General features: G+C 38.6%; 2 protein-coding genes and 1 long non-coding RNA gene across 3 annotated transcripts in view; 2 read left to right on the top strand and 1 right to left on the bottom strand.

Moving 5' to 3' along the window:
* The first annotated feature begins 9,084 nt into the window (after positions 1 to 9,084).
* On the top strand, positions 9,085 to 19,552 carry LOC136855878 (uncharacterized). Its single transcript, XM_067133287.1, has 11 exons — positions 9,085 to 9,578; positions 11,263 to 11,407; positions 11,694 to 11,837; positions 12,377 to 12,477; positions 12,692 to 12,902; positions 13,150 to 13,290; positions 13,999 to 14,393; positions 14,902 to 15,055; positions 16,481 to 16,659; positions 17,958 to 18,123; positions 18,645 to 19,552. The coding sequence occupies exons 2-11, from the start codon at positions 11,306 to 11,308 to the stop codon at positions 18,819 to 18,821; spliced, it is 1,770 nt and encodes a 589-aa protein (XP_066989388.1). The 5' UTR covers positions 9,085 to 9,578; positions 11,263 to 11,305; the 3' UTR covers positions 18,822 to 19,552.
* Positions 19,553 to 20,483: 931 nt separating this feature from the next.
* On the top strand, positions 20,484 to 27,576 carry LOC136855879 (uncharacterized). Its single transcript, XR_010858161.1, has 3 exons — positions 20,484 to 20,853; positions 23,569 to 23,709; positions 25,938 to 27,576. It is a non-coding gene; the product is annotated as an uncharacterized lncRNA (long non-coding RNA).
* The window catches only part of LOC136855877 (apolipophorins-like), a 62,406-nt gene continuing 59,301 nt past the window's right edge, over positions 24,544 to 27,648 (bottom strand). Inside the window, 1 exon segment of the mRNA XM_067133286.1 lies at positions 24,544 to 25,627. Within this exon segment, the coding sequence (XP_066989387.1) occupies positions 25,484 to 25,627 (144 nt within the window). The 3' untranslated portion in view covers positions 24,544 to 25,483.

Raw genomic sequence — 27,648 nt, forward strand, 5'->3', positions numbered from 1 at the left:
CAGACCACTCTGTCGGTTAGTGTGAATCTTCTCATTATTGTTATCAGATAATATTTAATTTGAACGTTCTTTACGGGAATAGCAGTTTGTTAATTGTACTTTTACACCTAAGATGCATTGTTTAGGTGGTTCAACATCGCCCCTCCCAAAATTCCATCTTGAAAGTTATGCCATAGGAATTACGTTATCAGTTTTCACTCCCCGCTGTTGTAGGGGTGGCGTGCTTTTATAATTATCTAGTCTTGAGTAGGTGTAGTAGTCGGCTTTCTCTGAAAGCTAATGTTTATTTAAAAGTTACTCTGTCAGTTTTAAATACTAGTACAGTACTTGTTCAAAAGATTTTGTTGTTAACATGATGGCATATTTATATAATTTTTCGTATATCAACCTCATACTTGCATGTAATGTGGACATTTTAACAATTTCATACATTATTTATATATTTTTTCAAGGATCAACTTGAATTTTTTCAGTCAAAACTGAAACTGTCTTTACGCCATCAGGTATTCAAGTAGGAACGTGGCTTATTAATAATGCTTTTGTAGCGGAACTTTTTTTGGGTACAAAGGAGAATGATTTTAGAAATTGTGCTTACCATTACTGCTACCATTATGTTTCTCCTTGCATTTACATTCTCCATGCAAGTTTTAACAAGATTTCTTTGCTGACAGCTGTTTATAACTTGGTTTAGCGTTATTAGCAAGTGAATTTCATAGGATATTTTTTAATTTATGACTCAGTTTGTCCTAGTCTGTCAGGATTCAGTGTCAAACATTTTTCTAATACCTTTCTGTCAGCTGTGGAAATAAGCTTCAAATATCAATACTTCTTGGACTGCCAGTAATATACTGTGCCTCGTTGGGACTGTGGTTTGCAGCTTTAACTATCGGTCGCAGTTGAAGAGATTATTGTGTCTGTGCCAAGCCATAAGTTTAATAAATGCATGTGATATGGAGCTGTTTTGTATCGAAGAACTAAAAATTTCCATACAGTATTTCATTGGTGAGTTGGTAAACAAGGCACGGATCCTGTGAATATTATCAAAGAAAAGTACGAGAATACGATGGTAATAAATAAACTTCAGTATAGCATATGCTCGATTTCTGTACACAGTATGGAGTGATTATACAAAAAATAAATGAGGTCTGAATGCAGAACAAATGTATGAATTACACCAACTTCTAGTAAAATAAGAATGACCAGTAAATCAAGATAAAGGTTTTGTCTCATATGTATATACATAAGATATTTATTTACCTTGTAGCAGTGTCATGCCAAAATCTTGGTTGTAATTTATACAAACAATTTGGAAATTACAGTTATCCTCCTTTTTGAAGGCAAACTTCTTGTTCAAAATCCATGAAAATTGCTACAAGTGTCACACGAAGTGTTGTCGTAAACCCAATCAAATGAGGTGTAATTAAATTTAGGGTTTAATATTCTGTGCAGGTGAACTGCTAAATTCCATTTTATACATCATGTCCATAGGTCATTGCAAGTAAGATTTGTATTGAAACTTTTGTGAAACTAATTGCTAGTCCTAAATTGTTTAGTCAGACAAGTACCTCCTGATTTTAGTGTGAAATTTTTACTCTTGTATGTAGAATTGGTTAACCTTTTGTTCATATTTTTATTTACATGCATGATTTTAATTGTTTTTTTAAATTTATAACATTCAGAGATTACAGCATATTATATTTTCGGAACAGAAATTTAATCATTGCTGTTTATAATTAGTGTAAGGTTGGTTAGCTGGTTTTTTTGTTCCTATTCATTCATGAAACTCCTTTTCTTAATTATGTTTCAGTGTTCAAAATGTGTTTGTCTTTGTCACAGTTTTTATGTGGGTGAGAAACTCTCATAAACAGTCTATGAATATGTAAAGTGATGCCATAATTCTGTGTTCTAATTACTTTATGATGTAATGTTATTCCAAACGCAGATCGGAAAAGAAACATTGTCAGTTTTATGATCAACTTTCAACTACTTGTGACAGTGAGACAGCAATTATAGATATATATGCTACATAGATGTGTTTTTCTTCAAATCATCACCATTACTCTAATAAGGAAAATGAGAAGTAGGACTGATGCTTTCTACGGAATGAGGTCATGGGTTAAATTTGCATTGGTTAGAGCCCGGTATAAAGTAAGGAGACAGCACGCTGCTGAATAATATTTATGGATGTTGTTGGATGGAATATCCATCAAGAATGAAGACTGCTGCTGCAAAAAGTTTGTCATTTTCTAGCATCAAGTTTAATACTAATCATTTTGCCAGGAGTGGCAAAACTAAGATGTGGAATAGTTTGCATGATGAAGTTTTTTAATCTTCTGATCTCCAAATGTTTAAGCGAGGATCAATTCACTCCTGCTCTCTGCCACTGACGTCTCCTGAGTTTCAGTGTATTGGTTTTTATTTTCTATTCCCTCATATTTATTTATCACCTCTTCTTATAACTAGTCTCTTTATGCAGACTGCTTTCCTTTTGGAGCCTTCTTGGGTTTATAGACTATTGACTGTCCATAAAGGCTTTCAGCTGAAGTTTAAAGAAAGAAAGAAGGAAAATCATTTTTATAAATTTTTTTTAATGAAAGTTCACGGGAAGGAAAAATAATTTGTATAAATTTTGTTTTAATGAAAAGTTTGCTTGAAAGAAAAATAATTTTTATATATTTTTTTAATGAAAAGTTTACTAAAGAAAATAATTTGTATAAATTTTGTTTTGATGAAAAGTTCACTTTGAAGAAAAATAATTTTTATATATTTTGTTTTAATGAAAAGTTTACTAAAAAAAATAATTTGTATAAATTTTGTTTTGATGAAAAGTTCTCTGGAAAGGAAAATAATTTGTGTATTGTTTTAATGGAAAGTTCACAGGAAAAAATAATTTGTATAAATTTTGTTTTGATGAAAAGGCCATTGGAAAAAATAATTGAATAATTGTTCCTTCACAAAATACAAACCATGAGGATATGCTTCAGCGCAGCTGGACACGGCTGTTTAATCTTTAAACAAGGTGGTTAGGTAGTTAACTATTTGGTGCAGGGTGGGAGTCCCACCCACCCAGCTGGTAAGCATTCACTTTGCTCTTGGCCGTCATGCTATGTGGAGCTCCTGTGTTTCCCTCCGCCCTGTCTGCTGTTTTACTTGGTTGTGGTCTACTTTCCCAGTGGAATCGTTACCTTTTCTGTTTGGTTTATATTATCTTGTGCTTTGCTTGTGTGTTTGTGTGATATTAGTACGCAAACCCACAATTCAGTTAAGCCAAAGGAGCGTAAGGCCGGTACTCAGCGCAAATGCCCCAGTACCACCTCTAAGACCTGTTCTCATTACCTGATGTGGACCATCATGTCCTATGCACCAGTTGCAGGGTGGCATGATTGCAATCCTGATTCTACTTGTGACGAGTGTCGTGACTGGTCACCAGCGCAATGGGTGAAGTACTCGCAGAGTATAGAGGGATGAAGAAATTTGTTTTTATTTAGCATTTCCCAACGTTTTGTGTGAGAGAGAGAGAGAGAGAGTGTGTAATTGTCATTGTGAGTGGTTCGGTTGTTGGAGTTGGTTTTACGGCTGTCTCTCTGTCTGTCGGTCTGTCGGGAGTTTTTCGTTTTTTGGGGAGGTTTTGGGCAGTTGAGGTCCAACCTTGAAAGTGAACGGGAGTTCGTCTGTTTTTTTTTGGGACCACATTAATGGTTCATGTGTCTCTTCTTTTTTTGTTGGTTCATTGTTGGTGGAGGGTCGGTTTAAGTTTTTGTTTCGTGGGTGTGTGCTGTGATTGGCGACCGTGGACCTTATCCATCTCCAGCAACCGAAGATCAGGGGTGAGTGTTGCGTGTTGTGTTGTTTGTGGGTGTGAATACCGCCACATAATATTTGGCGCCCAACGTGGGGCAGCTGGTATTGCAGCTGCAGGTGAGGTTGGTGGCTGGTAGTGTGACTGAAGAGAAGGATGGAAGAGGAACTGGTAAGGTTGAGAGAGGAGAATACGTGGTTGAGGGTGAGAATGAGAGATTGAGGAGTCAGTTGGAGGAGGTGGAGGGAATACTAAGAAGTGCAAAAGAAGAAATGAAAGGGGAGATGAAAGAGTCAGAAGAGAGGATGGATAAAAAGTTGGAGGGAATGATGAAAGGTGTGGAAGAAATGGTGAAAAGGTATGTTCAAGGGTGTTTTTGGAGAAGGGGCTGTTGGAGGCAGGTTCTCTGGAACGTGTGAAGGGGCAAGAGAAAGAAAAGGAGGAAGAAGTGAATGGAAGCGTGAGTGATGAAAGTGATATGGGAATAGGAAGCAAGAAACGAGGAATGAGAGGCAGGGGTAAGGAAAAGGGGAATGAAAAGCAAGGGGAAGGAACAGAGGAAAGTAAAGGATAAGTCAGGGGAAGAAAAAGGGAAGAAGAAGGAAAGGGAAAGGAAACTGGTAGAAGGAAAGGAAGTGGGAAAGGCAGGAAAGAAGGGAGAGGGTGAAGGCAGTAGTGATAGTGAGGTGGATGGAGGTGAGTGGATAAAAGTGGATAAAAAGAGGGGAAGAAGAGTGTAATGAGTAAGATGAATGTAAGTGCAGAAGTGGACTCTTTGTATTCGGAAGAGGGTATGAAAGGACAGAGCAGAAAGTAGCGAAAGTGAGTGAAAGTGAGAAAGAAGTGAGAAAGGCTATGTATGTGAGGAGGTACCCCGGTGTGAAAAGTATAATGAGTATGGAAGTAGGGATGTGCATGATTTCTTTAGGGAGTATGAAAGGTTTTGTCAGGATAAGTATGGGGAAAGTAAGAGAGTATGGGCACGAGAATTAGGAGAGTATTTGACTGGGTTTTTACTTGACATGTATAGGGTTATTATGAGTGTGGGAGATGTTGAGTATGACAAGGTGAAAGCTAGATTAGTTGAGCAAGTTGAGGCGTATGAAAGCGAGTGTTAAGTATAAGAGGAAGAATGAATTTGATGAGGCAGAATGAAAGCTGGGGAAACCTTGTCACTGTATGCTTGTCGGCTGGAGACGTTGGCAAGGAAGAAGTTTGGGGATGATGGGATAGATGAATGTAAGGAGTTAGTACGGAAGTTGTTAGGGACAGTGCCAGATGGAGTTAGAGAATTTTGTGAACTTGAAGCGGAAGGAGAAGAAAAGATGGACGAATGAAAGGTTGACTTGGGGAGAAATTTTGGAAATTGTAGAAGATTATGAGCTTGACAGGGTTATAAAGAGAGCAGAAGTGTAAGTGTAAGGGCTGGGGTAGATGAGAGAGTACCAGAGTTCAGGGCTTTAGGGATGCAGTGTTGAGGGCCCAATGAGAATGGCCGATAGTGTAATAGATAGGAGTGTAAGAGCAAGTAATGTGGAGGTGCCAGTGAGGATGAATGGTGGGTTTGTAAAGGGAACAACGGGTTGGACGGGTTAGGGATAGTAGTGTACAAAGTGGAAGGTCGATGAGTGGAAGTCGGCGAAGTGTTTTAGATGTGGAAAGGAAGGACATACAAAGAATGAGTGTAGGTGGGCTTTAGGAGCGTGTTTCGGGTGTGGGCAACCGGGACATTTGGTAAGGAGTGTACGAAAGATAGGGGGTTAAATGCTACAGGTGCGGACAGGTGGGTCATATTGCTAATGGTTGTAAGGGGTACCCGAGTGAATGTAATATGTGGCAACTGTGGTAAGAATGGGCATTATGCGAGAATGTGTTCAGAACCGAGAGCGAAGTGTGTCAGAATGTGGAATGGAAGGGCATGTATCAAGTGTATGTAGACGAAAGAGGGTGACTGTGACAGCGAATTCGGGAAACTGAGTGTGAAGGGGTTCAAATGGGTGGATCCTCCAGGATGCAAGCGGTGCGTGTGATGCATGTACGTGAGGGTTGTTGCATGAGGGGGCTTTGCTGGAAAGACTGACGAGTGCATGAAGCAATTTGTTTTGATAGAGTATGGCAGAAAACGTAAGAAAGGGAAGAACGTAAGTGAACGGAATGATCGTAAGTTGTGTGATAGGGGTGTGAGTGCCAAAGTGGAAATGAGTGATAAAGCGTGTAATACGGATGAATGGGATGGTATGGATAGAACGTATAGCATATGCGGGTTTGATATAACTGAGTTGACTGAACGTGTAGGGTTAGTGAACGGTTGGAGGTGAGCGAAAGTGTAAGAGTAAGAGAGCGTAGCAGTGATAGACGAGTGATTGAAAGCATGAATGAATCGTTGCAAGAATTGGAAAGGTCAATGAGCAGATGGGATGGGTTAGTTGAAGAATTGGGAGGTATTTGGGAACGAGTTAGAGGGTATAGATGAGATTGTGGATGAAATTGAGAGTGGTAATAGTGAAGAAGATAGCGTGAATCTGAGAGAATGGAGGAGAAAATGTAAATCTGAATGTTGCTGGAAGAGAGCGAGTCTGAGAGAATGATTGCGTGCCGCATGACGCGATCTAGAGGACCTGCTAGTGAGCATCCGTGGGTGTTGCGTAAGGCGATTTGAAAGGGGTGTGAAAGGTGTTGGTTGGGAAATGCTAAAAGGGGGGAGAAATATAGAGGGATGAAGAAATTTGTTTTTATTTAGCATTTCCCAACGTTTTGTGAGAGAGAGAGAGAGAGAGAGAGAGAGTGTAATTGTCATTGTGAGTGGTTCGGTTGTTGGAGTTGGTTTTACGGCTGTCTCTCTGTCTGTCGGTCTGTCGGGAGTTTTTCGTTTTTGGGAGGTTTTGGGCAGTTGAGGTCCAACCTTGAAAGTGAACGGGAGTTCGTCTGTTTTTGGGACCACATTAATGGTTCATGTGTCTCTTCTTTTTGTTGGTTCGTTGTTGGTGGAGGGTCGGTTTAAGTTTTTGTTTCGTGGGTGTGTGCTGTGATTGGCGACCGTGGACCTTATCCATCTCCAGCAACCGAAGATCAGGGTGAGTGTTGCGTGTTGTGTTGTTTGTGGGTGTGAATACCGCCACAAGAGGAGAAAGTACAAGAAGAAGGCTCCCAAGGTGCCGTCCGGTGGTAAAACACCCGACCACACCATTGTTTGCTAATCCTTCTAGTTCCTTCCTTCCTCCTGCAGAACTTCCACGCTTTGCCGTCACTCCTACAGGAGTCTTTGCGTGCTTCGTCAGGCAGGAGTCGGCGTTGGGGAGCTGGTGATCAGGACAACCTCTGCTCGCTCAAGGTGGGAGGAATCCCCCGCAGGGTGAGATGAGACTGCCAACCTTAGCCCAACTTCCCTTTCAGCTGTGGAGGAGACCAAGGATCTCCAGAGACTTGGCTCTCTTGGTCTCTCAGGCTTGCCCTCAGTGCAGAGTTTGCTCAATCACTTGAGGGGTTATTGTGGTGTGACAGCCACTACATCGACTGTCACGATGTCCGCCATGGCCAAAGTGTCGAGTGTGACTACACGTGCCCCTCCGGCTGGGTAGGTGGGACTACCCAGCCACCTTGTGTAAAAGTTAAACGGCCATGTCAAGCTGCGCCGAAGCAGATTCCTCATGTAAAGACCTCAGGTTTGTATAGTTAGGAAAAATACAAATTACTTGAAAAATTTGTCATATTTTGTTGTAAGGGAGAGTTCACCCTACCATCCATCACACAGTCAGCAGTTAAGCTGTATTGAGCAACTACAGAAAGTCAACAGACTTAGCTAATGAAAGTGATGGTGTCTTAATCCTCAAAACACCACAAGATTTAAAGAACTTGCAAAAGAGGATGCATCACAGCATACATCTTGAGAGGTGAGGCTCAAAATGAGTCTCAAGAAAAACGAGGTAATGACGAAAGAGTCGACACAAAGGGAGGAAGTAACAAATGCATAAAGACTAATGAGGTTGAACCTGTTAAAAATCTAGGAGGAGTGATATCCACTACAGGTTCTCTTTAATGGAAGATTCAAAAAGGCAAATCAAACTATGGGCAGGCTAAAATATATATATATAAAAAAAAAATTGAAATCAAATACAATGAACGTACAACCTGTACATCTGTACCATTATACAGATACTTAATATATAATGAAAATGAAATCATATCTAAGAGATCTTGTCGATTTCAGTATCATGCTTTCAAGAGGGATATTAGGAGTCAGATGGAAGGATAGAGTAACACATGACACCATATGGAGATGAGATAATGTTGAAAGGGAGATGTAGGTGGCTTAGCCATGATCTTCACACCTCCCTGGGAAAATAGTAGGCCTACATGATAGTGTCAGCTGGGTTCCTGTGGACACCAGAAGAGTTGAGAGATCTAGACCTATTTGGATGAGAACTACGAACATTTGGGCTGGGGATGCGTGGAGATTTGTGGAAGACAAATCACAGGAAAGATCTGGCTGGGTCTGGCAGGGGTTGGTACCATTAGCACACCTCACGTGGTGCCCTGTAAGCATTACTAAAATAGAGTCTATGCAGCGTTCCTTTGATTCCTACTGCATCCACTTTTTAGCTTTTTACTTGAACCTCCATTCCCTTCCGTTTTTTCAAAGTCTTGCTGTCCAGCATCTCTAACTGCTATTTCTTAATACAACCGCTGGGTTTTCTCACAGTTCCACCTTTAGATCATTGTACTTCATTCTTATTGGCCTGGACACCTCTCTCTCTCTCTCTCTCTCTCTCTCTCTCTCTCTCTCTCTCTCTCTCTCTCTCTCTCTCTCTCTCTCTCTCTCTCTCTCTCTCCTAAGTATGAATATACATGTAACCTCTGAGATTCGAAAGACATTTGGCCTTTTTGTTTGCCGTTGTTGAACGATAAACAGGGAAATCTAATATTTGAGACTAGATCAAAAAGTCTAAAACACATATTTCATGCCCTACATAACTGAAGTTGCTTTCCACGAAGTATTATACATTGTTTTATATAGGATATATAGCCCAAAAAATACACACACGTAATCGGTAAAATGTAAAAATGTTGTGTAAATCACACAAAAAATGGCAAATTCTGTAAACGTCTTTTAACTACCGTAGTTATCCATTTAACGTCGAACGCTGTACCTTTCTGCCATCTATTGGCGGTAAAATGAACTTCCAAACGCCACATCTCATTCATGAATTTTTATTGTGTAGGTTTTTCTAGTCCTTCGGTCACTTTATGCGTATTGTAAAGTGGGTGAAAGGTTCTACGTTCAAAAAGTCAAGTGTAAAGTATAGTAAAGTGCTCAACTTATTTACGGCAATTTTCAACTATAGATATTTTACGGGGAAAAACCAGCTTAACTTTACGCATTTTGATTTTATTTATCTATTTATGTTTCTTTAAACTCCATAGACAATACGGAAGTTTATTGTGTTTATTATTGATTTAATTCACAATACTTATTTAGCCGAAGGAATTTTACCTAATTGATCCATAAAGACAGAAAACACGACGACGTGGTTAGACTTAGGCTATTATTAACCAAAAAGTCTAAATATTCCTTTAGACCAAAATTTAGACAAATCTGTTGTTAGACAATGGAAGAACTGGGCAAGAATTTAAAAAGCGGACAATGCAAATGGAAGAAGCATTTTATATACTTGGTCCCTCACACATGGCCAAATACAAATGGCGCCAAGATCTACAGTAGTTCCAAGGTGGGATTAGAGGCTGATGTGGACCTCCGGACTCAATAAGCCAACATAAAAACGTAAGTTTGATCTTCAAAATTTTTGAAAAATGATAAATCATTGACTTGAAATCATATTGGTTCGTTATTCCCATAATCCATAGGTCCATCCTAGGCCTATACTATTAAAATACTATTTACACTTTATCACAATTTATCATTTTAGGATTAAAAAATAAATAAATAAAAGCAAAAAAATTAATAAATAAATGAAAAACAAAGACGGCGATGGACTAAGGTCTATTTCCAGACGCTTAATAGACAAATGGCGTGATGAGTCAGTCTTCATTTCCTTAGTCTTATTTTAGCGTCGCAATTAACCTAGTTTGCTTTTGTTTGTTTGTTTACCCTGCACTGTTTCTATTTTGGAATTGTTTGCGTTTTATGCATGACGACTCTATTTATTTTCTTGTAGATTAGGTTATTTGTAACGTAAGTGTATTTATAGACAGGAATGTGTGTATAGTATGTTGGTACATAACACATAAACATGTTCTACGTATTGCAGTACTTAATAACGAGAGAGAGAGAGAGAGAGAGAGAGAGAGAGAGAGAGAGAGAGAGAGAGAGAGAGAGAGACCTATTAAACCTTATCAAGTTTACGTATGTGAATATGTAGATAGAACTGTATGTATAATATGTAGGTATGCCTACGCAACACAAAAGTACACGCAAGTGCATGCGCGTATGTTTGCGTTCGTCGGTACTGAGAGAGAGAGAGAGAGAGAGAGAGAGAGAGAGAGAGAGAGAGAGAGAGAGAGAGAGAGAGAGACGTATGTGCGTAGGGCATCCATTTCCGCAATGCCTGTGTTTTCGTGGATGGCCTCAGCTGGTTACCAAGACGACAGCTGGGAAAGATGCCTTTTGTGATTAACCTGAAAACGCCCTGAGATAAATTTAGGCAACAGTCGCTCTCTGGAACCAACTGAGGACCGCTGAGCCCCCAAATCGAGTGTTGCAAGTGTCATAAGTGTAATGATATATAAGTTATAACTAGGGATTCGTTATTATTCGAGAGTGACTTCGAAATGTTCAGAAAAATAGAGAACTTTTTAGCCTAAGAGGGAGAATGATAACGGTGGTTTTGACTGCGGTATATTTCTCTGTGTGAAGAGATTGTCGATTCTGCTTAGTGTTTTCGTAGTTACTGTCATATCTCTCATTCGTTTACACGCTTACTGTTAAGGTGGGGTCAAATATTTCAATGTATTAAAGTTGAATAATTTTTCACTAGGACTGACTGAAAGTTGTAGAAATATTCTTGTGTGTATGTATATATATATATATATATATATATATATATATATATATATATATATATATATATATATATATATATATATATATATATATATATATATATATATATATAATATATATATATATATATAAATATATATATATATATATATATATATATATATGTGTATATATATACATAATATATATATATATATATATATATATATATATATATATATATATATATATATATATATATATATATATATTATATATATATATATATATATATATATATATATATATATATATATATATATATATATATATATATAAACAAGTATCATATATCTCATCTTTTATTTAAAAACTTATACTGAAACCTTCCAAGCTTCTTACTTGACAGTTTCTCGTTCTTCCCATAAAATGAATAACATTTTTCTTTTGTCATTTTTATTCACAGAGTCGTCCCCTCTCAATCACACCCACCCCCAACCCCCCACAAGATGGAAGGCATCAGGGGCAATAAAATAATACCCATGAAGGCTTCCCAAATTAGAAGGACCAGCACAGACTCTGAGCGTTCACTCACGCCTTCTCAGATTCAGGTGAGTGGATAGTAATCACTCAATCAATCATTCACAAAAGCTTTTTCGCCACTCACAAGGATCCATTCACTCTCGCACCAGTCTCTCAAAGGCTTCAGTCAGTAGTAGTAGTAGTTTGGCAGGGGGATTTTGCCTTTGGGAGGGCTCCAAACTCAGTTGTTTTAGTAGTGTTAGTAGTAGTGGGGATTTGCCTTTGAAAAGGCCTCATACTTAGTTGTAGGATTATTAATATTAGTATTGTTGCCTTTGAAGCGGCTCTCACCAAAGTCACTGGTTTCCTTCACAGATGTATGTCCAGGTGGGAACACGCTGGGACAAGTGCACTCCTCTTCTTGAAGTGGGGAATGTGACTGGGGATCCTCTGCACAGGAATGGGTCCTCATATTCCTGTCCTAATCTAACATCGAGAACTCGGAAGAGCAGCATCATTGTAAGTTAAGAGTCTTGGTTTTTTTTTGTCCTTGTAACTTATAACAGCAAATTTCAGAAATGTTTCTTCGACATTTTGAGCAGAACTTTGAATGTTGCTAGACTGAAGCAAAGAAGAAGTGACTGAGATTTAGAATTGTTAATTCTTCATAACTGCTTTGTTTTTACTACATAAGTTACTTGTAAAATGGAAAAAGAATCCACTGCATTTAAATTAATCTAACTGAATGCAGTCCATCAATATAACTCTTGATATCATATCTCCAAAGCATTCAGCAGGTTACAAGCAACAATTTTAAATATAAATTCTGAAATATGGAAAACTTTTATGAATTTTAGTTTTCTTCAGATCAGTGTTTCTTCTGAAAAGATTGTATAATGAAATTCTCAAAAAAAAAAAAAAAAAAAAATTGTGGCACAAGAGGAAAGTTATAAGTTTCTTATAAAAAAAGAATCTGACCCAGGTTATGAACACAGACTTTCCGGAGGACTTCAGCTGAGTTCATAAATGACCAAGAGATTTTCTGGCACTGTTTTCAGAGCGCCAGAAAGCCATCTGATGTGGCGACCCTTGCACTATATAGATCTTCGCCCCTTTCAGCTGGCGCAGCCTTCCCTCTGCAATGGTCGACTAATTTCAGGTGAATAGTCTGAGCTATCGAAAGCTACTATTATTATTATTATTATTATTATTATTATTATTATTATTATTATTATTATTATTATTATTATTATTATTATTATTATTATTATTAGGTAGTGAAATGAAATATAAAACCCACAGTAAATCTGTTGTGTAGGTTTATTGAAATTTACGCAGTAGGTCAAGTCCTTGCAAAAGTTCTTCATTTACAGCTACCAAGGAGATCGCAGGGCTTCGTTAGGCCCAAACCAAGATCGAGGAGAATCAAGGTATCCTTCAGCAGCTTCCAGGGGCACTCCAGACTGTCAGTCAGCCTCGCCTCCGGCAGATCCCCCCTTCGAGCACCACATGTCGAAAAGGGACTCTAGGAAGATGCAGGACTTGGAAATCACCCCGTCTGCCAAAGGAGTCTCTTTCTTAAAGGTTCGTGAGCATTTGGTGCTTTCCAGTACTGAAGATTCTGAGACTGTTGTTTATCCGGGTGATTTTCACCCATCGTATGTGTTAAGGGTGAATTGTATATTATTAGTCAGTCTTTTTTTGTAACTACAAGAGTATATACATAATTTTGTATTCATTTTCCCGTTACTGGGAAAATAATTCAGTATTATCATCACCACATGTAGTAGAAACAGAAAATATACTTAGATACAAATTTCCCACATCCCAGGTACCATCCCAGTCCACCACTTCATCACCTTATGGTTCCTTGTCACCAGTGAGTCCGAAAACGTTCTTCCATCTCCACGAATCTTCCCACCAAGAGCACTCAGATAACCCACAAGAAGTCATTCTCAACCTAGATACATTGGTGAGTCACCAGTCACCCTTACCTTCTGTATTTTCTATTACCCTAATTTGGATCTTATGGAGGGGTCACTTCTGAACCTTTTCTTAACCTAAGACCTTTGTGGGTCTTGTTGTCTTTTGTATCCATTGTTCCCCATTTACTAATTCTTATTAGAATATCTTAGTTTATTTCTAGTCTTGGTGTAATGATGGAAATTGTTGTTTCATGTACTGTTTGGGAATGAATATAACAGATGTTCTAAGATGTGGGAAGTGAGTGACGAGTTACAGAATAGGTGACGCAGAAAGGTAGCAGAGTGTGTGCAAAAGATTGTGGAGACTTGAATAGTCTGCAGATGACGAGGTGGGAATATAAGAAAAGATTGTTGAACCAACTCCCCTTTATGGAGGTGACCTTTGGATATTGAATGTGAATATAAGAAAGAAGATAAAAGCTGTTTAAACAAACTGTATACATAGTATATGAAGTGTAGAAAGAATGATTAGGATGAGAAATGTAGAGATGTATACTTAGTGTAAAACGTTTATCATCGTTGAAAGAATGAATCAAGAAAGGGCTAGGTTAGGTTAGGTAGGTTCAGTAGCACAACGTACGTGTGTGTGTATGTATGATGACTGAGACACTACTGATGAGCCATATCTATCTTCTTGTATTCTTGGTGAAATATATAAACAAGGCACTTCTTCTTCTGCCACGTTTATCCAAAAGGCTGACCACCTCGCGAAGCTCGAAGAAAACGAGCAAGACATACAAAGGCGATTCCAGACACTCCAGGATGAGGCCAGCCCTGCCCAGATTCCACAAAATTCATCTTGGTTCCAGCAACCCAGTCAAGAACTTACTGCTGTGACTCAAATCCCTGTAGGGAAGTACACTGATACCGATTCATGTCTTGATGAAGAGAGTGATGTTTTCGCTAACGAGGGCCATACCGATGTTGAATCTGTTGACTCTGGAGATGAAGATGATGATGTTGATAGCAGAAGACTTGAAAGAGATTATGAAAGACACACAAAAAGTGTTTTAACGGACAATGAGAGGGACACAGGCAGACAGAAATCCAGACATGGCGACAAAAATTCTGCTGTTCCACAATCCCTCAGGTATTATGCCCTTTGATATTTCCATATGTATTCCTCCTCCTCCTCCTCCTCCTCCTCCTCCTCCTCCTCCTTGTCTTTACTGGTATGTTTGTAGCACTTGTCAGTTCACCTCTTCCCATTTTCTTTCAGGCTCGTACAGGTATAACCTTTATTCTATACCTTTTCCTATAATCTTGAACATGACATTTAATTTTTCAAGCTTAAGTTTTCCTTATGACTTGAATTTAGTAATAATTTTATAGTGATACATTTCATTCATATCTTCTTTATTTTCAATGTATTTTTACTACTGCAAATCTTGCTTATAGAATTAATGAATATTTAAAATCGTGTTTATCTCTAAAACCCTACCGGTTCAGTGTTACACCTATTTCTATGTATAGTCGATAATAAAGTATTTCAATTATTTTTTTTTGAAGACGTGTACTACTGCTTATTGGAGTTAGGCTACAGACTAACCCTTATCTACCACACTCATCCATCACACTAAATACCTATCACGGAACAGGAAGGAAAGAGAGTGGAAAGATGGCAGCCATGCAGACAGTTTCGAAGCGAGGAAGAATTCGTCAGGAGCCCATCCCAAACCTCGACACTTCAGTGACGCTCAGATCATGAATGTGCAGAGAAGCTGTCTCTTTCTGGACGGGAATATATGCCAGGTAGGTTGTTTGAGATGCTGGTTGATCTTTCCTGGTTAATGGGGCGTTGCTTTTTTTTGGGGGGGTATTTTTGATTTTGAGGTGATGCTGGTTTTTACGTTAGTGTTTTAGTGACATTTTGGGGGTGTTATTTCTATTGCAGGGACATATTTCGGGGGTTATTTTGTTTCAGGGTCATTTTGGGGGTTATTTCTGTTTTGGGGACATTTTGGGTGGTTATTTCTGTTTCAGGGATCTGCTTGGGGGGCTATTTCTGTTTCAGGGACATTTTGGGGTGTTATTTATGTTTTGGGCAAATTTGAGGGGTTATTTCCATCTTAGGGAAACTTTTCGTGGCTTATTTCTGTCTAAGGGAATTTTCTTGGGGGTTATTTCTGTATTAGGGACATTTTGGGGGATTTTTTTTGTATTAGGGACTTTTTGTGGGGCTATTTCTGTTTTAGGGACATTGTTTCTTGTACAATTTCAGTTTCTTGGAGCACTGATGCTTTACACGGACACTAGCTGACCAACCCAGCGCTGCCTGAGAAGACTCTAAATGACAACTGATAAATTCTCTCTCTCTCTCTCTCCCCTAACACCCCCTCTACTCTCTCACTTCCTTTCCCTATCTCTCTCTCTCTCTCTCTCTCTCTCTCTCTCTCTCTCTCTCTCTCTCTCTCTCTCTCTCTCTTTCCTGTTGAGATGGTTGCTTCAGTTACATTGCCCAGCATTTTTGAAATTTATATATCACCCCTTCTCACCCCCATTCCTATCGGGGCTGAAATTGGAATTAAAGGGCATCGGGAGTGTCACTGTTCATCTCAGCGACCTCAAAAACTATGGAGTAGACACTAATATCTGTCATTTTTTACATTTTATTTTTCACCCCTTCTCACCCCTTCTTCACATCGGGTTGAACTTGGACTTTAAGGGCTTCGGGAGTGTCACTGTTCATATCAGCGACCTATGGATTAGACACTAATATCTGTCGTTTTTGGTTATTTTTTTACATGTCACCCCCTTCTCACCCCTTCTCACAACCCCCCCTTCCTATCAGGACTGAATCAGGAGTTTCACTATTCATGTCAGTGACCTCGAAAACTATGGATTAGACACTAATATCTGTTGTTTTCTGTTATTTTCACATGTCACTCCCTTCCCACAACCTCCCCTTTGGTGCTAGTGATGTCTTACCCCGACAGTATTCTTTTCCAGATAGTAAGTCATATGTATGCCACTTTTAGTTGAAATTGCTCAATGCGTTTCAGAGTTATTCTGGCACATACACACACAGACACACACACACATACATCCATTTATATATATGTAGATTATTGCTTTATCAAACTATTTTTCAGAGGTAAATATAGCTATTTCATGGCCATTACTGGTTCCTTAAACTTTAGCATTCAATGAACCTGATACATTATGTTTTACCCCAAGGTTATTGATGGCCTCTTCCTGGGGAACATCAAAGCTGCCTACTGTGAACCTTTGCTCTGTAAACTGAACATCGAGTGCGTCGTAGATCTCTCTAACGTGTTGCCGGCTCAGGTGCCTTCGGCCAGCAAGTCCATCTGTCCCTGCACATGTCCCCTGAAAACGGCTCATTTGAGAACCAGGTGGGTGTCTGGAAGTCCCTGGAATAATTACTGTTCATTTGTTCTTGAGCCTGGGTTCTGGAACTAGCTCATGTGAGAGCCAGTTTGGTGTCTGGAAGTCCCTGGAATAATAACTTTACAATTGTTCTTGAGCCTGGGTTCTGAAAACAGCTCATTTGAGAATTAGGTGGGTATCTGGAAGCCCCTGGAATGATAGTTATACATTTGTTCTTGAACCTGGGTTCTGGAAATAGCTCATATGAGAACTAGGTGGGTGTCTGGAAGTCCCTAGAATAATAGCAATACATTTGTTCTTGAGCCTGGGTTCTGGAAATAGCTCATTTGAGAACTAGGTAGCTGTCTGGAAGTCCCTGGAATAATAGTTATACATCTGTTCTTGAGCCTGGGTTCTGGAAATAGCTCATTTGAGAACTATGTTTCTGGAAGTCCCTGGAATGATAGCTGTTCATTTGTTTTTGAGCCCGGTTCCTGGAAATGGCTCATTTGAGAACGAGGTTGGTGTCTGAAAGCCCCTGGAATGATAGTGATTCGTTTGTTCTTGAGCCTGGATTCTGGAAATAGCCCATTTGAGAACTAGGTGAGTGGACTGGGGTTCTAGAAGTGCCTTGTTTCTGGAAATGTGCCATTTGAGGATAAAATGAGTGGATTGGGTGTCTGGAAGTGCCCTGGAATGACAGTTGTCCCTCTGTCTTTGTCCTTGTCCCCTAAAAATGGTTCAATTTAGAATGAAGTGAGTGTCTGGAAGTCCCTGGAATGACAGTTGTCCATTTGTTCTTGTGCCTGGGTTCTGGAAACAGATCATTTGAGCATAAGGTGAGTAGAGTGGGTTCTGGAAGTGCCCTAGAATGATAGTTATTCAACTGTTCTTTTGACTGGGCTCTGGAAGCAACTCATTCAAGGATAAACTGAAGTGAACTGGTGGTTTAGTAGCAACATTGAATGATAGGTATACATTTCTTTGACATCTGGAAACAGTACTCGTCCGAGGCCAAGGTGAGTTGAAGAGGTCGTCTGTCCAGGTAGAGAAAAGGCCTTTTACATTAACTAATATTCTAAGTGACGTGACTTTAGTGACATAGAACAGAGCCAGTCTCCCAGATGACAGGTGTGGTGTAAAAGCTTAGAAGCAAGGTATGGAAGATGAAATTGAGTATAGAGAGATGAGAAATAATGGGTCTAAATCCTAGTGACTAATTTAGACTTGGGTCTTAAACTGTCAGAACGCTAGCTATGTTACTGATGCTGGAAACTGACATACATGTCAAAGGCATTGTCAGATTCTTCCTCGCTCTCTCTAGGCTGTGTATCAACATCCCCAGCTCAGAGGAAATCGACATCACGCAGTATGCAGATGACATCAACCGGTTCATCGAGGGATCGCGCAAGCAGGGCAAGAATGTTCTCATCCACAGCTTTCATGGGAAAAGCAGGGCGCCTGCTGTCATCATCCAGTACCTAATGACGGTAGGTCCTCTGCAAAGCACTTTTGTACATGTCATATAATTGCAGACGTTAATCGTGACATATAACTGTAAAGTTCCTGATTCAGTGTTGTAAGTCCGGTGATAATAACTGCCATTGAAGTGATGCTAATCATGTCACATAATAATAGATGTATTTAACTATGTCCTATAGTCATTGTGGATGCAATCAGGCATATCCTATAATTGCAGTTGAAGTTAGCCATGGCCTATGATGACAGCTGTCTTATAATCACAGCTTTAGTCTACCATGTCTTATAATTCCAAATGAAATGAACCATGTCCTATTGCAGATGGCTAATAACATCTTTAATTTAGGACATGCAGATATTATTAACCATGTCCTGTGATTACAAAAGTCATTAACCATGTCCCATAATTGCAGATGTCATTAACCATGTCTTATAGTAATTGTAGATGTTATTAACCTTGTCCTATAGTTGCAGATATTATTAACCACGTCCTGTAATTGCAGATGTTATTAACCATGTCATTTAATTGCAGATGTACAAAATGTCCTTCAGCAGAGCCTTCTCCCTCGTGAAGTCTGCCTTCCCCGAAGTGTCCCTCAACGTAGGCTTCCACAGGACCCTGCAGAGGCTGGACAGACGCCTCTCCACAGGGAGTTCAAACTCCCTTAACCTCTCCGGGACTCCAAAGTCTCGCAGTGCCTGGAACTAAGCTTTGTTTTTCTTAGGAGGGAAGTTGAGCTGATTACAGTAGACTCCTTCTGTTTGAAGTTTTGAACGTGGTAGTTTTTTTTTTTTTTTTTACTTTGTCCCTAAGTGGAATCTGTTTCAAGTTTCAGAGATATTGATAATGTTAATTTGAATCATATGGGTCATATATTTGGTGGCATCCTGATTGTTTCTCATGTATACATACTTTTTATACATTAAAGGCTGGTTGGTTAATACACCGGTTGGTCATTGAAGTGGTGTTGGTATTATTGGTAGTAAAATGGTATTATTGCTACTGTAGTTATTCTTCTTGTTCAGGTAGAAGGAATTTTTTACTTTAATTTTATACTTTAAGTTTCACAGCAAGATTTGTGGGTTTTTTTTAGAGTTTGTTAAGGCGAACAAAACAGCTAAATATTATGACAGTTAAGAAAAATATTATGGACATTATTTCAACCAGAAATTAATCATAATCATGATTTACACTGCTGAGAATGTAATTCATCAGTGTAAATCATTATCGTACATCTAATCATGATTAACTTCCAATTAGAGTAATGGTCTGAAAAGGCAACCTCTTAATTGTCATCAGGTTTAAAATTTGTTGCCATAAGTTTGTTTTCCTTAACTGTTGTAGTACATCTCAACGAACTCTGAAAAAATACAGATCTTTCTGTAAATAAAAATAAAAATAAGTAAAAAATGCGTCGAGTTTCTTTGGCGCAATCGAGTTTTCTGAACAGTGTATAATCAAGGCCACCGAAAACAGATCTATCTTTCGGTGGTCTCGGTATAATGCTGTATGAGCCGCTGCCCATGAAACTTTAACCACGGTCCGGTGGTGGCTTGTCCTATACCGTTGCCAGAAGCATGATTTTGGCTAACTTTAACTTTAAATAAAATTAAAACTACTGAGGCTAGAGGGCTGCAATTTGGTATGTTTGATGATTGGAGGGTGGATGATCAACATACCAATTTGCAGCCCTCTAACCTCGGTAGTTTTTAAGGTCTGAGGGCGGACAGAAAAAGTGCGGACTGACAGATAAAGCCGGCACGAAAACTAAAAACTAAAAAACGTCACTTAAATTACCATAACCACTGCGACGCCAGTGTTATTAAGGAACCCAATGGATCCCGCATGTATAAACAACATGTTTACATGAGAAACAATTTTAGTTGTTTTGTATAAAAAGCTATGAAAGCTAAATTGATGAATTCACTTAACACCTTGAAAGTTGTTGTTCCACGTTGATTAAATAATTATGGCCAGTAACAGCATTGTAACTCAAGTCTATGGTTACTTCCTGCAACTTAAATTGATATGGTATACATGAATAGACGAAGGAATTGTATTAATACATCGATGGTAAACGAGTTTTATTCTCCATTCCTTCAATTTTTTCAATTCCAGTCGATTGGCGTGTCAGTAATTACCGTAAATTGCGCACTGCGGCACTGAAGAGGAAAATTATTGCAAAAAATTGATCCAGTTCAAAGAACCATCTGTTTTTATGATACAGGGACTTGTTAACTGCATTTCTGCAAATAGACAGCTTTCCGTAACTACGTAATTGTCAGAAAAGGTAATTTCCTCGTTACTTCGGAAAGTTCGGTACAGCAGTAACTGCGTAACTTCATTTCCACGCGATCGTCGTCGGATGTCAGTCAGTCTTCCTTGAAATTCTGTGGCGTATAGTTGTGCTTGAAATCCTGGGGGTGGTTTTGTTTGTGTTTTATAGTACTGCGATGCGTCTTTTGTTTGTGTTTTGAAGTTCTGTGGGGGTGTTTGTTGTATTGAAGTACTGCGGTGCGGTTTTTGTAGGTGTTTTGATGTTCTGTGGGGTATTTTTGTTTGCAGTTTTGAAATACTGCGGTGAGTGTTTGTTGGTGATTTGAAGTTCTGTAGTGTGTTTGTTTGGAAGTCTGTGGTGCGTGTTTGCTCTTAGGATATCTGCCAATCCTACAAAGGACTGATACATTTACTTGGATAATTCGTCAGCGAAGGATTATTTTTCTACAGGATTCTGCGATCGGTAAGTAGCTCTTTGTAATTTTCCATTTTCTGGCTCCTTGATTTTGGGCACAAGGTAGTAGGCTATGTTGTGGGTGGGTATGAAGAGGTATAATGCCCGCGAAATCACGTGGTTCTTTCCCTATCGCTCCCTCCAAGTTCTAAAAATTGCTCCAAGTGTTTTTTGGGGTTGATAATTTGTCGTTTTAAGTGCTGCTTTGTATGGTTTTGAGAAATTAATGGAGATGTAAAGAATATTTAGAAAATATCTTTAAAAAAATATGTATTTATTGTGCAGTTGTCAGTATGGCACTAAGAAAATCTTTAAATTTGTTTTAAAATGTATTGAGACAACTGAATATTTTTTTCTTTAGCTGAACTTGGTTATGTTGCTCGTGGAAAAACCAATTGGTAGAAAATACGATTGCCGATGATAAAAAAATATCTTATAAAATGGAAACAATGACTTATATATCCTCGTTTCCGATCTGATAAAGGAAAGGCGTAGGGTTGGTTAAGATAACATAGAATCTGACATGGCTCTACCCATGTTTTATTAATGGTTTTCAGTCAATTCGGAAGTAACTGGTGGATGTGAAACTCGGCTGATGCATTGTCAGAGGCGAGACGCCTTGATTGCTGAGGGAATGAGTACACTGCTCAGCTCAGAGCGTGAGTGAGGGAGTCACATGATGACTCAATAGTACTTTCCTCGAGTCATTGACTCAGAGATTGAGAATATCATGGAGTTGAAAATAAAAGCTGAAATGAAGAACACGACAGCTCCTGCTATAGAGACGAAGACTTAGGCAGATATGGTCAAGGAAAAACGTTTTTAGTGATGAATATTACAGAAGCTTCAGGGAAATAAAACATAAAAGACTGTAAATATCATAAAGATAATGACCCCAAGGAATATTAGACCTAGGTAACGACCCCTGAACTTTGTTGCGGGTCACTATCTAGGAAAGATCCGAGGAAAGTTGATGTTAATGCCTTTAAGGATATTCCAATTATCGATACGAAGTCCACTTAAGAGGGTAGTGTAGTTATAAATTTTGCTGATGTCAGAGAAGAGGCTGCGACCGGTTCATGTAGCAGTGCAGAGGGCGCCGACGCAAAAATGATTGGAGAATTGAAACCAAAAATATGTTACGTCTGTGATGTGGAAGATTGGGATTGATGGAAACCACTTTCTGAGGTCGATTTTAGGTGTTATATATAATTATAAAAAAAGTGAATATTGCATTTGAATTATAACCTTACGATAACTACAGCATACATGATAGATACAATGAGCTGATCTGTTTCTGTTATAAAACATTTGGAGCGGACTGCTGATAGTCTGTATGGCAACTTGATTTGGTGATAAAACTCAGGGGCGTGCGCAAAGGAGGGGCGGGGTGGGCTTGGGGCGCATGAGCCCCTGCCCTTTTTCATCATAGCTAAGGTGCCATTTTTGTCAGAAATAATTTAATTGGATCATAACCTTTCAACATTTATTTTTATATATATCGTATATTATTATATAACTGTAGCATATAAAACATGGCAGATTTCATTTCCAAAAACTGAGTGGCCTTTTCTTCCAAGTGAGCTTTTTTTCACATGGGGAAATATCTGGACATAAAGAGTTCCTCAAGGTTATTTACTGACGCCAATTCAGTAAAAAGGAGGGTAATTTGACATGCAAGATGATGGAACAGAGACCATACTCAGACTTCTGCTGTGCTTGGAGTTAAGTTAATTACTTTGCATTGTTTTTATTGACAACAGTTGTCATTCTCTTGAAATTGTATAACATTTCAGTTCCTACTTTTGCAAGAAATTTAATTAAAATATTTTAGGTTCTTTAATAACACATCTAGCCTGATGGAAAAAGTCCATTCTTTCCCCTCATCTGGGAGTATTGAAATGTACAATGTACATTAAGACCATACAACATATTTACTGCCTAATTTAACGTAAACCTACAGTATGTACTGTACTTCTTTTAACCCGGTCTTCTTATGTACTAGTGTTGGTTTCACAGGTGAATATTGTGTTGAGCATATAAAACCGGTTACCACAACATTTGTATTAAAAGTTAGGACTCTTATTAATTATTTAAAAGTTAAGAATGATCTGCATTCTTGCAGTTCAGTGACTGACTTTCGCGTAGTTCAAAGACTTGTGAAGAGCGAAATTCTTTCCGTTAAAGTGTTCAATGATTGTTCACTTACCCCTCCATCCAATTTTTTTATCTGTTACGACATTACGAAATTCGAAAATTTTTATTCGATTATTATGTGAAATACAAGCATTCTTAAGGGTGCTTCAAGTCTAAAAAGGTGTCTAATCAGTATAAGACGTTTTAATAACTATTACGTTTAGTGCCATACATGTTTTGAACTTTTAAGAAAATATGGTTAATGATTTAAGAAAATATGGTTAATGATTTTACTTGCATATAATTTTTTAAAACTAGTGCAAAAACCATTTACTTGGTTCAGCAAAATCTGAAATGTATGAAAGCACATCAACCAATTTTCGTAATTTATTCATAAATTTGTCTATGCACAGTGAGAGAGTTGTAGGGGTGGTCAAGGTACGTAGGCCTACTGTAGACGACGCAGGAGATATGAATTAGAAGCATGTTATGCTGGAAGTTTTTCCTTTTGTGATTTAGTCAACAGTCCTTGCTGGCAAAAAATTAAATATATTAGAATATTATTTTAATGTGTATTTCATTTTTCAGAGGTTTAAATCTCAAGGGGCCTTACCTGGACCCAAATGAGTTCCTCAAGGCTCTCAGACTTTTATTTGGAAAACAGTTTAATGATTTGATGTGCAAGAAGGTGGTACAGAAGCCATGCTCAGATTTCTGCTGTACTTGTAGGTAAGGAAATAATCTTTTATTGTCTATTCTTAACATTTATAACACTTTAATTCTACTTCATTATCAAATTTAAATCAGAATTGTCTGGAAAACAACTGAGTAATAAGCTTTAAAAATCCATTTCTTCTCTTTTGGGAATATTTAAGGGTATAATATAGACACAGTGCCATACACCATGCATACCTCTTTACCGGATTTAAAAATAAAATCTCTTCTTTCTCTTTTCATCTTTTCTTGTGGTACACAGCATTGGTTTCATACTTGTTGGGTTGACTAACATTTAAATGTTACTCATTTCAAGTATTGCAAACCAGGGATAACAACATTCGTACCATGAGCTTAGGACAATCGGTTTAAAAGCTACGGCTTGTCAAAAATCCCATGGGTAACAAATTCTTTCCTTTAACCGGTTTAATGTTCGTTCACTTTCCTTCCATCAAATTATATCTCGTGACTAGCCATTTTTATTATAACAGCAGACTAAGTATGGCCATGCTCTACCAAAAAGCAACCCTCCTGGAGTAAGTCCAGTACTTAAGTTCCGGCTGTTATCTCTCTCGAGACGACAAGGCTGTTCTTCACCAGTTCAGTAGACAGCATGGGTTTTGTGATTCATGGATTAACTACAACTATGCATACCAATGCAAAAAGAGCATTACAAAATAGCCAAAAATGGTTGCAGTAGTGTTGCAAAGGGTGGGCATTCTAAGGTACTCTCTTGTATTTAGTAATTGTATTCATGCACAACTTTGTATAGTGCAAATACAGTAATTCAGTTCAACAGACTTCAAACTTTGTGCTAAGCATTTAAATCAGAGGGAAGAAATGCTCAAATTATATGCAAATATAGTCTTTATTAAACAATAAATACACATACAGTTGGCTTTTGGTTTTGAGAATAATCAACTTCAACACAATACAACACACAGATAATAAGTTATGTTTCATGTGAAGATGTACAGAGAGTACAGTAAAATTACATGAGAAACTTTTTAAGTAGATGTAACCACAGCAGTATAATCATCCTTAATACATGAAGACAAAAACTTGCAGTACTTTTTCTAAACTTACAAGTGGACGTACATACACATTTGAGCTGGTTGACTAATTACATGAAGAAATAAATACTATTTTTCTCTTTCAAAATGACAAATTAGATTATGTATTACTACTGAAGAGTGACAAAGGAATGCAATGGAGATGTTCGAAACATTCAAGTCTTATAGTTCTGAACGTTCAGTGTTCATAATATAACTCGTTACATAGAAAAATGCAGTCATACCTAGTTTTACAACTAAAGATTAATCCTTTAATTAACGACTGAGCCTCCTTTTCTCGTAAATTGTCCATTAACACAAGTTTTTATTAAATTTGTATGTTTTCAATCATGTGTTGTAATATTATACTTTACTTATAACATTTTCAATCATGTGATGTAATATACTGTACTTACACAAATATGGCTTTTTCAGGGATACCAAACTTTATACATGTTTGTAAATAAGGAATATTAATGTAATTTCTCTGTGGTAATGTGGAGAAGCACCTTATTGCAATAAACACAATCGCAAATCACAGAAAGCTTTTGGCTTCAGAAGAAACAGTTAAACTTTAAGCTACCCAGCATTATATAAATCAGAATAGTTTTCCAATGTACACAGACCCTTTTAACAAAACTTTAGGTTTCCTGAAAAACACCCACTCGCAATCATTTACCATACATATTTAAAAGTGAAGCCTCTGGTGTGGTTTTTTAAGAAATTTCAATTATTTTTTATTGTATTTTGGCAGCTTTGTTATATACAGTATTCACAGTTTTCATTATTGCTCGACTCAGAACCTTTTTAAATAGCTTCATGTAGTACTTGGCCCTTGGCTCTTCACGGATGGGTGTCACCGTAAAGACGCCTCCTCCACTCTGTAATGAAGAGGAAGAAAATAATACTGAAAAGAATATCTATAAATTCAAATTTGATAATCTGCATACTCTCCTTATACTTATGTTTTGGTGCAGCAATCACTAAAGTCACAAAATCTACCTGCAAAAGTTAAATGTATTAACAGTTGTAAATATAATTTTAATACCAAGATTATTTGCACCCTACTGACTACATTAAATAACACCTAAACACTACCGTAGTCTGTACACCACTTCTACAAAAGTGTAGATATATTCATAAAATAGCTTCTCATTGTCAAAATTCTATTTATATTTTTTTTTTTTTCAGAATCGCATAATTGTACCTACAAGAAAGGCCTGAAACTCAAGCACTGGCTGTGAAGCCCTCTGAGAATTGGCAAGGAAATACAGTGCCAATGAGAGAGTAAGTGTGGTACTAATCTACAGTAGCCCTGAGATTCAGAGAAACGGTGTTGAGAAGGTCAACAGGAAAATCTTTAAAGAACCTGCCATAACTAATGTTCATCTACAGCAAGAGTCCTCAAAAAACACCAGATGAGCAGTGTGAACAATTGCCACCTCTCCAAGAACAAACAAGTTAGAGAAGTATATATCAAAGATCCATCAACCAGCAAACAAAGGCAACATCAGACCTGAATGCCCTCCCAACAAGCAAAGGAGATATGTGCAGCAGCAATAATTATTCAAACAGTCAAATAAAGGTTGCAAGAGGAACTTCAGCCCCCTGATAAAAGTCGGGAAAGGTGCAGAAGCATCCAGTGTCAGCACATGAGGCCAAGAAGTATATGTATGCAGTGCCAGCATAGGAGGCCCAAAAGAAGCAGGCATGTAGTGCCAACAGGCCCAGAAGCATCCAGTGCCAGCACTGGAGACCCAAAAGAAGCATGCATGCAGGTAGTGCCAACAGGCCTAGAGGCAGCATCCAGTGTAGGAGACCCAAAAGAAGCATCCATGAATTTCCAACAGAGCCAGAAGCAGCTAGCCTAGGAAGCCGTGTCCAGTACCGGTGACGGCAGGACCTCAGTGCTACCCAATAAAAATTAAAAATAACGCTGAGCAATAATGCCAGCAAAAGTGGCCAACATCCACAGCCAGTGAGCTCAGCAGCAGTAGCCAACATCCACAGCCAGTGAGCTCAGCAGCAGTAGCCAACATCCACAGCTAGTGAGCTCAGAAGTAGCAGCGGCTAACAATGTGGCCAGCCAGCCCAGAAGAAGCAGCATTGTCAGTCAACATCACAGCCAGCCAGCCCAGACGCAGCATTGGTGGTCAACACCACAGTCAACCACCCCCGAAGTAGCAGCAGCAGCAGCAGCAGCCAACACTGTGACCAGCTGGCCCAGAAACCCGTCTGGATCATCTACCTGTTTTACTTCTTGTCAAGACTTTCTGATGCTGACCAGAAACTTGAATGAGCAACAATGAATGCAGTGCCAGCACTCTGGGACCATGGAATGGAAGAACAGTGCCAGCTAAAAAGGTAGCACTGAACATAGTGCCTGCAGCCTCAGAACCAGTAGGGAAATCCAGCATCTGCCAGGCCATCCCCCTCTGTAACAGCAGTCCAGGAGGTAGAGTTCAATGGCAAGATACCAATAGCAGCCCTAAGAGAGTGCTGGCGCTGTGGCAAGACACTACCAACAGCCACATGGCAGGCTTCTTAAAAATGTCAGCAGTACAGGATCTGCAGATGTACTGCATGGTCACTACTGACATTGGTAATGCTTAGAATTGGCAAGAAGCAGCAGCTCATCAATTCCCACATCAAGCTAGAAAGTGTAGTACTGTTGACAATAGATAAATGCTTGAATTGGCTTCAACCAAGACAGTACAGTTGATCACCGGGATCATCCACCTGGCCAAGCATTATTGATTAGCATCATTTCCTCTATTATTAGATGGCTGTTTATAATAGGATTCTAAATATATATGGAACTGCAACTAAATTCAATTGCATTTCAATAGTTTAGCTTCCTAACCCCCTCATACTTGAAGCTAACCCCCTCATACTTGTCTTT

Source organism: Macrobrachium rosenbergii, chromosome 33 (assembly GCF_040412425.1).
Source record: "Macrobrachium rosenbergii isolate ZJJX-2024 chromosome 33, ASM4041242v1, whole genome shotgun sequence".
NCBI classification, from domain to species: domain Eukaryota; kingdom Metazoa; phylum Arthropoda; class Malacostraca; order Decapoda; family Palaemonidae; genus Macrobrachium; species Macrobrachium rosenbergii.

What these genes read in the sequence shown, in the direction of transcription:
- LOC136855878 (XM_067133287.1), top strand. Translation starts at nt 11,306, where the DNA reads ATGGAAGGCATCAGGGGCAATAAAATAATACCCATGAAGGCTTCCCAA. An exon ending in CAATGGTCGACTAATTTCAG is followed by an intron (nt 12,478 to 12,691) that starts GTGAATAGTCTG and finishes CTTCATTTACAG; the next exon opens with CTACCAAGGAGATCGCAGGG. An exon ending in TTCTCAACCTAGATACATTG is followed by an intron (nt 13,291 to 13,998) that starts GTGAGTCACCAG and finishes TTTATCCAAAAG; the next exon opens with GCTGACCACCTCGCGAAGCT.